We start from the raw sequence: 14321 nt of genomic DNA, 5'->3' as shown, positions 1-14321 counted from the left end.
GCCTGCCTACCTACCAGGCAGGCAGAGGAGCAGGAGGTCGGGCAGGCGAGCGAGTGAGCGGGGGGTAGGATGGCGGGCAGGATGGCGAGAGAGTGAGCAGGGGGAAGGGCAGGCAGGCAGGCGAGAGAGCGGGGGTGGGGCGGCAGACAGGCTGGCAAGAGAGTGAGCGAGTGGAGAAGTGAGTGGGCGGGCGAGCAAGAGGGGGCTTGGCCAATGCTCAGGGATGATGTAGGAATCCAAACTTAATGAACACTATGTTAAACACAAATGACATCATGGGGAACATTACAGATTAATAGATTAATTGTATTTGTGTTCCTCTTGCACATTTTATGTTTCCACCCTAGCCCAACCATGGAGCAGAGTGAAGCAATGTGAGGGGGGACAGATGAAGGCAGGAATTTCTGTGAATTTGGGGTCTGCTTCAGGCAGCAAAATGTTTTGAGCTAGCACTACTTCTAACCAACAATTAACTTTGTTCCAGTCCTACCTCCTGAGGGGGCAGAAGGACTGCTTTGGAGATGAGAGAAGAAAGTCTGAAATGAGGGACAGGAAGAAGGGATGGGATGGGATAACAACAATTAAAAATTATGTCTGGATTTACCAAGCATCACAAAAAATTGTATACCACTGACCCTAGGTCACTATTTCTGCCATTTTACAGATGGGAGCCAAAGCTGAGAGTTAGCGACTAGTGCAAGGTCCTCAGATAGTTTATGGCTAAGCTATCATTTCAGAGATTTAGCTAAAACATGTCAAGATGGTCTGGATCATGCTCTTAACAGTGTCAAATATGAAGGCATCATTCTTTACTGTCTAGAAAACAGTTTCTAATAGATCACACTGGCACAGATGAAACACAGACACTTTCTCATTGCAGCTGAGCTGATAGGCCATTCTTACTGCCTAGAAATAAGGCAAAAATACAACCTAAAAGACAGACTGAGAAAGGGTATGAAGAAGTCCTCAGAGAGGACATATGCAGTAGTTGACATTTTATTGTCTTTTGATTTTTTTTAAATACGGTTTTTATTTGTTATAAGCCACTTTGATGTTTTTTGAAATGAAACAGCGATATACAAATATGCTTATAAATAGTAAATAAATAAATAAGATCAGTATGAGATAGAGGCTGGAGTGTTGTGGAACCTCCACCCAGCCATGAGTAACTTGGGTCTGCCTTGAACTTCTGCTTGAGTAGGTGGAACTCTGTACATATCCTGAGACTATACGAGAGATGTGGTTTTGGTCTGAACAACTGAGGTCACTAGAGAAGCTCCTGTTATGCAAGTCAGCATAGTTCCCAGCACATGTGAGCTACAGGTGTGAGGCCCCAATTAAGTCTGGAATCCAGTATCCTATCTAACACAAGCATCATCTGCAATTAGGCCAGTAACCTCCTCACCAAAGACTCCTGAGTAAGCTTAGCAGTCATGGAATAAGAAGAAAGGTCCTCTTGTGGATCCGGAACTAGTTAAACAGCAGGAAGCAGACAGCAGGAATAAATGGACAGTTCTCCTAATGGAGGGATGTAGAAAGTGGGGTCACTCAAGGATCAACATTGGGACCTATGCTTTTTAACTTGTTCATAAATTATCTAGAGTTAGAGCTGAATGGCGAGATGGCCTAAATTGTTCAGGGTTGTTAAAACAAAAAAGGGATTGTGAGGAGCTCCAAAAGAATCTCTCTAAACTGAGTGAATGAGTGGTAAAATGGCAAATGCAATTTAATGTGAGCTAGTGTAAAGTGATGCATTTTGTGGCAAAAAAAATCTTAATTTTACATATACACTCATGAGGTCTGAACTGGTAGTGACTAATCAGGAACGAGACTTTGGTATCATACCAAATTGATGAAGATGTTGATCCAGTGTGTGGCAACTGTGAAAAAGCCAAACTAGGAAAAGTACTGAAAATATAACTACTGATATCATAATGCTGTTATACAAATCTGCAGGGCAACCATATTAGGCAACTCCTAATATTAGGGCTCCTGCTGGAAGGAAGGGTGGGATATAAATCAAATAATAAAAAATGAATAAACACTCTGCCTATTTTTGCCCCCTCTAGTAGTACTAATGGAGGCTGCAATGTTAACTCCACTTACCTGGGAGTAAGCCCCACAGAATTATTTATGACTTACTTCTGAGTAGACATGGTTAGAACTGCACTGTAAGTATATGCTTCAACCCCTAGCAGCAACAGGAGAAGTGCAGTAGCTGGAAGATCTGCAGAGCAGGTAAACTTTTTTGCCATCTACTACTGCTCTGCATTTTGCTATTGCCTTCCCTGAGGACAGCTGTCAGCTCATTCAAGATGTCCTGCCTGCACTGTTCGAAGACAGACAAAGACACATGGGTGTGCTTTTAATAGAAAGTTTCCGTTCAGAGCGCTTCATCAATCAGCTTACAGATTACACAGAATTCATCATCATAATTAGGAATAGCTAGGCACAGCTAAACTGCACTAAGATGTTGTTGCAGCAATCAAACACCTCCTTACCAGCCTTAAAGTAAGGAGGGGCAGGCTCCCTCCTTCCTTGAGGAAAGTGTCACTGTTGGGAGCATGTGCCAATAAACTGAAGCTTAATCCAGACAAGCCTGAAATGCTGTTGGTGAATGGTTCTTCTGACTGGCTGAGTGGTGTGCTGCCTGCTCTGGATGGGGTCATGCTCCCTCTGAATGAGTGGGTTCATAATTTGGGGGTTCTCCTAGATCCACTGCTGTTGCTTGAGGCACAGGTAGCCTCAGCGGTGCAGGGTGCCTTTCATTAGTTTAGACTGGTGGCCCAACTGTGACCCTATCTGGACAGGGATAACTCAGATACAGTAATCTATGCTCTGATAATCCCAAGGTTGGATTATTGCAATGTGCTTTATGTGGGGCTGCCTTTGAAAAGGGTTTGGAAGCTTCAGTTAGTGCAGAACATGGCTGCCCAATTCAAGATCATATAACACCAATCCTGTTCCAGTTACACTGATTGTCTATATGCTTCCAAGCCCAATTCAAAGTGCTGGTTTTGACCTATAAAGCTCTTTATGGCTCAGAATCCCAATATCTTCTGGAACGCCTCTCCCAATATGAACTACCTGGACCCTCAGTTCTTCTTCTGAGTCCCTTCTCCAGGTCCCTCCTTTAAGGGAGGTTCGGAGGGTGGTGACAAAGGAGAGGGCCTTTTCAGTTGTGGCTCCTCATCTGTGGAATATACTGTCCAGTGAGGTCCACCCGGGATCTTCATTGACAACTTTTTCTGGCACCAAGTAAAGACTTACCTTTTTTCCCCTCAAACATTTGACAGACTGAGATGATGTTGTTCCTTATGAACATGCTGCCCAAACGTCCTGTAGCTGTATGGGGGAGTTGTTTTATCATTTTGTTTTATAGTATGGTATATTTTTTTTAACAAGCAACTAATAAATCTAATAAACAGCAGCAACAACAAATACAACAACATGCTTCAGGCAATGCATGGGTAGATTAGTCTCTGTAATGCATTACTATTTCTACTCTTTATGGTTCTATCATGGTATTTCAAACTGCAAAACTGTTGTTTTGCTTATAAATCAATTTATATTAGCATGTTATCACCTTTTAAAAATAACTGCAACAATGGTGTGGCTACTGCTGGCTTTCCAGGGCAAGCACATCAATACCAAACAATTTGCTCTGTGGGAAGGAAGAAGGAAGCCCAGCAAAGCAATGTCAGAGACTAATCCAACCAGACTGTCCCCTCCTGCCCACCCACCCCAGCAAAGCCAACTTTACATTTTATATTAATTATTGTTTTACTATTTTAAAATTACAAACCACCTTAGGTGCATTCACAGAAGGCGGTATATAACTGAAAATATATAAATACATAAATATTAGGACTCCCATCTGTCTGTGCTAAATTCACTAAAGGAAACAAAGTATTAATAGCCAGTGAAATTATGTCTGTATGTGCACAACTATCTCCAGTAAAGATCCTAAGAGTAGTATCACTAATTCCTAAAAGTTAGCTCTTCTGCAAGTACATTTGTAACATACATGTTGTCACACACATGCGTACAAACACAGCAGCAGATCTGTTAGCAGTGCTCAAAGGGTGAACTTCAACTACTTCTAAAACGTTATCTATTTATAGGCTACCCATCAGTGCAAGACACCAAGGGGGGTGTTCAATTTAAGCAGTCTCCTTCAGCTATCAAATCACTGGATAAACAGGAATGTTTTCACATTCCTCCTAAAAATCAGTAATGATGAGGACCGATGCATATCACTGGGGAGGGCATTCCACAATGGGGGAGCCACCACTGAAAAGGTTCTCCCACAGGTCATCGCCAACTAGGCAGCTGCCAGTGGCGGCACCACCACCAAGACCTCACCTGCTTATCATAGGGTCGGTTGACACTGGAGAAGGCATTTGTTTGACCCCAAGCCATTTAGGGTTTTATATGCTAGTACTAACACCTTGATTCAGGCCTGGTAGCTCACTGGCAGCCAGGGCAGTTCTTTCAGGACTGGTGTCACATGGTCCCATCAGGCTGCTCCACTTACTAGTCTAGCAGCCACATTCCGCAGTAGCTGCAGCCTCCGGACCATCTTCAAGGGCATCCCCACATATAGTGCATTATATTAGTCTACACAGGAAGTCACCAGAGCATTGACAACTGAGACCAGGCTATCCCAGTCCAGAAATGGGTGTAGATGTAAAGTCTCTGGAAATTCTGAAGCCATAGGGGAAAAAACAGTTTTTTTCAATTTTTCCAGAAAAAAATGGAAATTTTCAGAAAAATTGAACAAATGCAATATTAGCACTTTTTACAGATTGAAAGCCAGTTTTTTTACTTCAGGAACATCAAAGGTAACTATGTAGAAGTTGGTTTGGCATAAAATTATCACATTTGGTATATTAAAAGTACATTTTATTCAAACAATTATTACAAATTGAATTTACTTCTTAAAATTTTCACTTTTTGTAGCAAACGGATCTATAAGATCCTGAACTGTAAGGAACACCTGAACTGTAAGGAACCTCTTTTGTTTTGCCAGTTCAGGAGGAACAGGCAAAAAACAATTAAAAAAAACAGGAGAAACCATCAACATTAATAACAAAGAAAATTGTTTGTGTCTCTGCTAGTCCTCCACAGTGTCAAGCAGACATAAAGCATCCATTCCCATAAAAGGAACTGAGAAAAAAGGGGGGACCAAGATTCAATGAAACATTTTATTCATCATGCTAAAATAAAACATTTCATAATCCATTTTTCTTCATTTTTTCAATTTTTCAGAAAAAAACAAAACAAAAAAGGCTTAGGAAAACAACAGGAAAAAACAATTTTTTTCCTGAATTTTTCCGATTTCCCCCCAGGCCTTCACATCTCTAAATGGGTGCAGCTGGCCAAATCAACCTAAGTTGGCCATAAGCACTCCTAGCAACAGAAGCCATTTGAGACTCTTGGACAAGTTGGAATCTGAGAGTAGTCCCAGGCTATGAACCTGTTCCTTCAAGGGGAGTACAACCCATCCCAAAATCAAGTTGTACACTTAATTCCCAAACATGGGATCCACCACCCAGAGCACTTCCATCTTACCAGGATTCAGCCTCAGTTTATTGGCCCCCATCCTGCCCAGCACTGCTCCAGACACCTGTCCAACACTCTCCTAACTTAGATGGAATAGACAGAGAGAGATTCAAAATAAAGATTCATTCATTTATTCATTCATTCATTCAGAGAGAGCTATGCATCATCAGCATATTGAAGCCATGTGCCAAATTCCTGGATGACAGCTCCTAATGGTTTCATATAGATGTTAAATAGCATAGGAGACAGAATGGACCCTTGTGGGGCCCTGCAGCCCAAAAGCCATGGAGATGAGCAGCAGTCACTTAGTACTGCTTCCTGGTAGGGCCCTGCAGGTAGGAGTAGAACCACTGTAATAAAGTACCTCCAGTTCCCACCTCCTTGAGTTGTTGCAGAACACCACCATGGCCAATGGTGTCAAAAGCCACTGAGAGATCAAGGAGAACCAACAGGGTTGTATTGCCCTTGTCTCTCTCCTGATAAAGCTCATCAAACAGGGCCACTAAGATGTCCGGAAGTGTTTGCTAACAAACAAAAAATTAAGGCAAGCTCATGAGAAAAGAGGTAATCTTTCAAGTAGTGAAAGCCCAAGCCATTTAGAGCTTTAAGGCTAACGGCCAGCATTTTGAATTGTGGGACCAGCAGTGTAAGCATTGGAAAGATATGTTCCCCATAGTCAGTTCCAGTTAGTAACCCTGTAATTATTCTTAGTACTAAATGACATTTCCAGGAGCTCTTCAAAAGCTTCCCTATATAAACACATTGCTGTAGCTCAGTTAAGAAGTCACTCCACCATGGATTGCTGTGGCCAACTTCCCCCTATCAAGAAAGAATCACAGCTGATGCATCAACTTTAGCTAGTGAAAGGCACAATGTGCCACAGCTGCCACTTGCACCTCCGATCTACTGGTACCCTAAGGTGTAAACCTGATCATTTAGAGGAAGTGCAACTGCATCCAAAATAGGTTGAACACACCCTTCCTGATTCGTTATTGGTTCCAGACACACAGCACTTCCACTGCCTTATCTGGGTAAAATAAAAAGAAGAAACAGAGCTGGTGTCATACTGTACAGATGGCACTTTATTCCATATCTCCAGATGACCTAGTTCAGTGAATTAATTTCGATGTTAAATAGCATGGGAGACAAGATACCACAAGATAAACAAAATTAAGTCAAGCACTTGTCTCCCCTCCCAGCACTACCTTGTGGAATCAGCCATTTAAGCAAGAGCAGAACCATTGAATGGAACGACCAAAACACTTTGCCTCTAAATTCGCAATCCAGTCAGCCTATATAAAAGAACATAATAGTCAATGATATCAAAAGCAAATGAGAGGTCTACAAAAACTAGTAGGTCGCACATCTACTATCTTGCTCCTGGAATAGGTCGTACATCAGGGCGTCTATTGCAATTTCTGTTTCAAAATCAGGCCCAAAATCAGACTAAAAAAAATTCAGAAAATCAGTTTCATCCAAGTGACTGCAACTTGCACAGCCACCACCAGCTCAAGCACATTCCTCAATAAGGTAGACCCTGATGAGCCTTTAGACCAGGGATGGGGAACCTGTGGCCCTCCTGCTATTGTTGGACTCTGTCTCCCATCAACACCAGCCAGCATGGCCAATGGTCAGGGGTGATGGGAGCTGGAATTCAACAACTTCTGCAGGACCACAGGTTTCCCCTACTCCTACTTTAGAGCACCAAGGAGTGGAGTGTCACATACTTTTCCAAGTCAGGGACAGCCTGGCAACTCGGGTCAAATACCTGACAGCTGGCTCCTGCACTTTCTGAGAATCTCCCACTTTTCCATTCAGCTGGATGTACGGTTCTGTGCAAATCTGCACACACCACCACATTTACAGAAATCTGTCACGAACTTTGTTTGATGCACTTTTATACAAAAATCTATAATCCTTAAGGGAGACCTATCGGTGTCGAGCAGGGCTGAGGATACTGATGGATGTTCTGAGAAGGGAAATAACAGGAACCGCTAGTAGAAACTGTCCTCCCGCCTTTCACTCTCTCACCATGTAAGCGTTGGTGACATTGCTCCAGAGACTCAATGTCCGTCTCTCCTCCGACCTCATTCACGGGGGTAAAATAACTTGGTGAGTCTCCCCAGGCGGGTCTCGGACTACATGCCGCAGCCCTTTCCGCAGCCCCTACGGGCTCTGGACATCCCTGCATTGGGAAACGTGCGAGGTAAATCTTGCTCAGCTTTCCCCGTTGGTTTTCGGTCGCTGTAGTCCAGCACAGCTGCTACTACCTCTAGATAGAATAGGAACGGTTAATAGGAGAGACTACAATCCCAAGGGGTGAGGAGTAGAGAGCTTCCAATGCCTCTCACGAGGAAGCTTGTTGCTAGACAACCAAGAAACGGTCTTTTTTAAGTCCCGCTTAGAGTAGAAGAAAGCCGGGCGACAGACAGCAACTACATCTTCCTCGAGGGGTGGGCGGGTAATCCCGCCTCGCGCAGGTCCGAAGAGGCAGGAAGCGCTCTATGCTCCCGTCCCCGGCATGCAACGCGCCATTACTATGGTATCTGCCTATGAGTCTTTGCTGCACTTCTTTCTGGGATTTGTAGTTGTTTCGTACCGCAAAAACGTAGAATAATAGGTCTGTGGCTGCCGCCAGTATAATAGAGAAGTTCATCGTCCTTTGAGCCTACGCACACCACGCATTACCCCCACACCCGCGGTTGGATCCGTTTGTACTCTTCACTCACGCCCAACGCAGAGAAGAAACGTGTTCAGTACTCTCATAGGAGAAACAAAATCTATATTGCCGCACCTATTTACATATTCACCACATTCTGTGTTTCTGTTTCTAAAAGGATCTCTATTTTTTTGTTGTTGCCTCTGCTTCCCATTGTCTGGAGTATGGCGCCTGCGCAGTGCGAGTCCGCTGGCTCGGCCGCGCGCTTGCGTACTGGACTTGTTCGGAGGCATTGCAAATCCGTTCATTTCATTTCCCCTCCCCCTCATCTCTGTGTGTGCCAGCTGAGGCTGCGCCTGCGCAATAGGTTCTCCCTGTTCCGCGCCGTTAGCCGCTATATGCTGGGAATAACGTTAGAGCGGTTGTTACAGCCGGAGCAACACCGATAGGCGGAGAGTCCGTGGGCGCTGTTTCCTCCCTCCTCGCTGTGGAGAAGATGGTGGGTCAGTGAGCCAGCGATTTGCCTTTCCTGAAGGGGGTGAGTGATTTTGCGGGGCCGAGTGATTTTGCGGGGGCCCTTGCCCGAGCGTGGTGGTGCCTTCTCTTTACTCTAGAAGAGATGGAGTAATAAATGTGGTGCATGGTGCATTGTACATCCCCTTCTCCATCTCCGTTTGCTCGACCGCTGCCCCCTTTCCATCTCTTCTCTTCAGAGCAGCGAGGGAGGGGTCTTGCTGCTGCACCACGGTTTCATGAAGGCGCTATTATTAATACTGGTGGTTTTTTAAAGCGCCTTTATATACATATATAAAATTCTCGCCCCGCTTCTTCCAATGCTACGTTTCTTTTCGGTTGCCTGGCCTTTCTGCTATTCCTGTCCGCTCAGCGCTGTCCCTTTGGGACTCAATAGAGGCGGCGGCTGCTGCATAAATGTAGAGGGGAGGGTGGGGGGGACAGAGAAGGCGATGGCCCAGATTGGATACAGATGGAGCTACTGAAGCTCCGTTTCCTCACTCCTCCAGGCCTCCCTCCTCCACGATAACAAACCTTCCACCGGGCGCTCTTTCTAGCGGGGTGGAGGCTTTCCACGCTTGAGTTCATAATCTGGGCTTCTGCTCGCGTCAGTATACCACTCACTTCTGTGTAGAAAACAGGTTTAGAGGGACGTGAGGGCAGAGTCTTTGCGTTGTGCGTTTTCTTCTGGTTCGGTTTTCATTTTCTTTATTATTCATTTATTCTTTTTATTATTATGTTTCTTCAGCTGTGCATTCTGATTTGTCCATTTGCTTCTGATTAATATTTAAGAAAAAATTGTCCAACAAATTAAAAGGGCCGTGTGTGCTTTTTTTAAAAAAAGCTTCTGCCTTCTAGCCTGTCTGTCCTTACCTCCAATCTAAAATGATACATGGCTTTACCTTTACATGCATATCTTAAAAGAGATCCTTTTTTTTCTTCTGCTGATGTTCCCTCTAATAATTTCTTGTGAATACTTTTTCATTGACCTCTTCTTTATATGAAAAGGATCCATAGGGAAATGTTTATGGGTTCTCAAAAACTACATAGATCAAGTAAGTAATGGCCTTTTGTGGAAGACATTATTGCAAATCATTCATTTTGTGCGCATGTGAGATGTGTGTAATCATAGCATCTTTCTTGAAAATGAAATAGATTGTTTACAAAGGCAATAAAAAGCTTAGCCTGATTTTGAAATAACCCAGCATTTTATGAAAGAGGAAGCTGACTCGTCTGAGAGCCATATGACAGTTCTACAGATGAGCCTTCTTTTGTGATCTCATCCACTCATTACTTGGAGCCGGATGCTAGAGATGGGGGAAGGGAAAAGGAGGGTTTCTGCTCAAAATTGTGTTCTGGTACATTTGTGATTCAGTTAATCTAGTCTCCAGGATCAGGCAAGATGCTTGCTTGAGCATCTGATCAGGAAATTGCTAAATACATTAAAAATGAGTTGTGGCTATTCAAAGATGGAACTCACATGTAATACGCATTACATTCCGAATAAGCTACCTGTTAGCTTTTCAACTAATTTTAAATGAGTTCTGCCAACAATACTGTATATGACCAAAGCAAGTACCACTGCTATTCAACTGTTAAAAAAAGTGAGTAACTGGGCAATGGGTCCATGGGCTATTCCTAATACAAATTTGTAGTAAGTAGCATTTTATACTTATAAATAGGTTCTGACTGGTTCAAATCAAGTCCTGGTGCTTCAGTATTATTGTGTTCTGAGTAACAAATCTTACATTTGTCTTTGAGTGTACAAGTACTTAAGAGTAAGAATCTGTACTACACACTAACTTGCACTGTGAATTAAGGGTTTTTACAGTGTTGGTGATGAAACCTCTGGTAGTGAGCAGTTAAGCTTTCCTAATGTCATAAAGGTAAGTAGAAAGTATGTTTGCCATTAACTGAGCTACTCAGACCTTAGAGGGTCATGGCAAGCAAAAGAGCCTTTGGAAGGAAGTGTAGAGGAATCAGAAGACTGAGAGTGCTGGGGAGTAGGATTTGTAGGAGTGTTCCAGAGGAATGGAGGGGATGGGAGAGGAAGACTGCCTCAACCAGGCTGGGTTGATTTTATCAGGGATGGCTATCTGTGGCCTTCTGTCTTGCTCAGATAAGTTCAGTTTATTTATCCTTATCCATCCTACCACTACATCCAAGCATCGATCCAAGGCCTCCACAGCCTCTCCTGATTTGGATGTTATCAAGAAACAGAGCTATGTGTCATCGGCATACTGATGGCACCTTGCCTGAAAATTCCTAATGACCACTCTGTGGCTTCATATAGATAATAAATAGCATTGGGAATAAAATCATGATGGGGGGCATAGCATAACTGATAGGGGGCTGAAAAGCACTTTCCCAAAACTACTCTCTGGATTAGGTCATGTAGGTATAACACAGTACCCCCAGTCCAGGAGGATACCATGGTCAATTATATGAAATGCAGCAGAGAGATTAAGAAGCAGGAGCAAGATCACACTAACCTTGTCCCATGCTCTGCAAAGGTCATCTATCAGGGTGACCAAGGGCAAATCAGTCTAATGGCCAGGCCTGAACCCAGATTGGCATTTTAATTTCAATCTTGTTCCTAATCCCTGTATGGTATGTTTCTGTTATTACCATATTACAAACTGTGTGAGGAAGAATTAGCCAAATGAGATTATACACTTGCTGTGTATCTATGCCCACATGTGCAGGGTTTTTAAATACGAATTGCTTTAACCTTTGACTCCCCACATTAGCAATTTGTGTAAACAAAGACCTTAAGGACCCAGATATGGAGCTTTAACATACAGGCTAGTTTGATCCTGAGAAAGTCATGCTTAAGATCTCCATATTCAGAGGTATTTGCCACTGAATACCAGATGCTGAGAGACAATAATGGGAGAGTGGTTGTTGTTTCATGACTTGGTTGTAGGCCTCCTGGAGCATCTGCTTGGCCACTTTGGAAAGCACAGTACTGAACTAGAAGGGTCTTTTGGTTTGATTCAGCAGGGCTGTTCTTATGTTCAGCCCTACCAAGTGAATTCATAGTTGAGCTGAAATTTGAGCTGGGACTTCCCAGTTCATCACTGATGTTTGCAATAACTGTGCTATATTAATGTTACCAGCACTTTAATGAAGCTTAAAGACTCTTAACAGAGTCAGGAGTGCTTGAAGAAATCAAATTGATAATCTAGTCCAATCCTATACATCTGAAGCAGCCTCAGAAGAGAGATTTTCCCCCTCAGAAACTTTCAAGACTCATATCTCCTAAGGCAGATTAATTATTTTTAGGCTCAGTTCAGGCATCACTCCAACCCATAATTAGTGACAAACCAAAGTTAACAGTCATTGCTCTGTAGAGGCCACTGTAACTAGAGATGGGAGAGCTGACCAGACAAACAGCTCTTAATCTCATGGTCTGGAAGTTATTTCAACAGTTTATATACCATTTAACACCATAGTCTCTAACCGGTGTACATAAAGGTTACAAATTACATGGTAAAGATAAATCAGTTAAAGTTAAGCACAGAATCAGAATAAAAAGCTCTTCACCAAGTACTGGAAGTTCAACAGGAAGAAGGCTTGCCATCTCAGCTGAGGGGAGTTCAACAGAATTGGCCTAACAATATTGAATGAACAGCTCTTAGTGAGTATGAGCCGTGCATCTGAGCCATGGAGGAGGACCGCTAACAGTGGCTCCCCCCAAAGACCTCAGTGATTGGGCAGAGATATAAGGAATCAGGTGATCAAATCTTTTCTGTTTTCTACTATAGTTTTGTGCAAATTATAGTTTAATATGATGTCTGAATTGAGCAAGGGTCCACACATTTTGGCTGACCTTGGTAGCTAATCCAAAAATGTGATTTCCAGGACCCTTCCCTTTGACTTTATACTGTATATATATGTAGTGTGGGAGACAATGCCCAGCTCCAAATGTAGGGGTGAGGTTCATTCCTGAAATTGCACTTTGCTTCCACAACTGAACTGCAGGGATAATTCTTGTCTCCCCATGGTAGAGCTGCAGAGAGGAAAATTGTTTTGGTGTTGAACTGTCTCCCCAGACTAGTGGACTGTGGACTGTTAGAGTTTATTGTTCTTGTAAAATGTGAAGAACAACATCTGTGTAGTCTGAAGTATTATTTCTGCTGCTGTCCTCAGTGGATCACAGAAACAATTTCCCCTTTGTTTTTGTAATCTAAATTACAGAATGAATATTATTGTGTAATTATTGCCCATGCTCTTTTGGCATCCTGTCTACCACTTTTGGATTCAAAGTAATCTATTGCAGTTTATAGTTGTGGCATTGCTGATAACAATGGATCAGGGGGGTTAGGCCAATGTGGTACCCTCCAGTTTTTGTTGGAATAAAACTCCCATTACCCAGCATGGCCAAAGTCCTGGGATTACTTAAATTGTCTGCTAGCAACATTTGGAGAACACCATGTTGACTACCCCTGTCATAAACAATAATTTTACAGAACTGTATTCCCATAATTTCTGTCTGTTACTGAATTGACCATTGTTAGTGCTTAGCTGAATTTCAGTTATATCCATACTAGGTTCAGCAACTGAAGTTCACTGCTCTCCTCCTTAAGGATATAAGAGCCCTGGTGGATCAGACCAAGGTCCACTGAGGAATGCATAGCTATCATAACTATTGTTATTATCTCACCCTTCTTCCCAAAGGAGCTCATGGCACCACTAGCAGCCATCAATAGCTTTCTTCTCCATGAATTTGTCTAATCTTCTTTTAAAACAGTCCAAGTTAGTATTCAGTTTGCTAAGTTGCAAAGTTAGTTTTACACCTTTTGATAGCAAATTCCATAGTTTAACTATGTGCTTTGAGAGCCAAATCTTCCAACACTCAGCATCATTGGATTATCCCAGGTTCTAGTATTATGATACAGGGGAAAACCTCTCTCTATCCACTTTCTCCACTCTTTTCCAGTTCTCTTCTGCCCCTCCCTTATCACCATTTTTCTAAACTAAAAAGCAGCAAATGTTATAACTTTTCCTCATAGGAGAGTTGTTCCAGACCACTGATAATATTGGTTGCCCTCTTCTGAACATTTTCCAGCTCTATAATATCCTTTTTGAGATGAAGTGACCAAAACTCTACATGGTATTCCAAGTGTGGTTGCATTATGGATATGTATAATAATATTATAATATTGCCAGTTTTATTTTCAGTTCTTTTCCTAATTATTCCTAACATGTAATTCACCTTTTTTGCAGCAGCTGTGCATTGACCTTCCTGCCTGATTATCACCATGGCTCCTAAGCATCCTTGTAATCTAAATTTCTTCTCTTCATGTTACACATTTTGTCTGACTGTGAATGGGCCTGTTGCTATGGTTTTCTATAAGCTGCTACCTGATGATAGATAATAGGAATGTAATAGCTAGAAATCTCTCTCTAGTCTTTGGAGTATCATGCCCTTCAGGTTGCGGCAGGTTCAGAGAAAGTTTATTGTAATTTGAATTTGAGCAGAAAAATTGTTGCTGTAATTAGCTAAGCCTCTCTGTGTGTGTTTAAATGTTTGTGCTTTTGCGCTGTTACTCTTTGAGAATCCACAGAATGAGTGGGTGTA

General features: G+C 42.7%; 2 protein-coding genes across 13 annotated transcripts in view; one reads left to right on the top strand and one right to left on the bottom strand.

Moving 5' to 3' along the window:
• The window catches only part of SDCCAG8 (SHH signaling and ciliogenesis regulator SDCCAG8), a 231828-nt gene extending 223048 nt beyond the window's left edge, over nucleotides 1-8780 (bottom strand). Inside the window, exon 1 of the mRNA XM_061626111.1 lies at nucleotides 7597-8780. Coding sequence (XP_061482095.1) covers nucleotides 7597-7756 — 160 coding nt within the window. The 5' untranslated portion in view covers nucleotides 7757-8780. The remainder of the gene's footprint in view (nucleotides 1-7596) is intronic.
• Nucleotides 8459-14321, top strand: part of CEP170 (centrosomal protein 170) — a 138506-nt gene continuing 132643 nt past the window's right edge. For 8 of the 12 annotated variants that reach the window (XM_061624595.1, XM_061624596.1, XM_061624604.1 and 5 more), the window contains exon 1: nucleotides 8461-8762. The gene's annotated coding sequence lies outside the window, so the exon portion shown is untranslated. Of the gene's footprint in view, nucleotides 8763-9212; nucleotides 9345-14321 lie in introns of those variants that run through there. The other 4 variants (XM_061624606.1, XM_061624602.1, XM_061624605.1 and 1 more) reach the window with 4 other exon arrangements.

The sequence above is a fragment of the Rhineura floridana genome, chromosome 4 (assembly GCF_030035675.1).
Source record: "Rhineura floridana isolate rRhiFlo1 chromosome 4, rRhiFlo1.hap2, whole genome shotgun sequence".
NCBI classification, from domain to species: Eukaryota; Metazoa; Chordata; class Lepidosauria; order Squamata; family Rhineuridae; genus Rhineura; species Rhineura floridana.
This window is presented reverse-complemented; position numbering and strand designations above follow the sequence as displayed.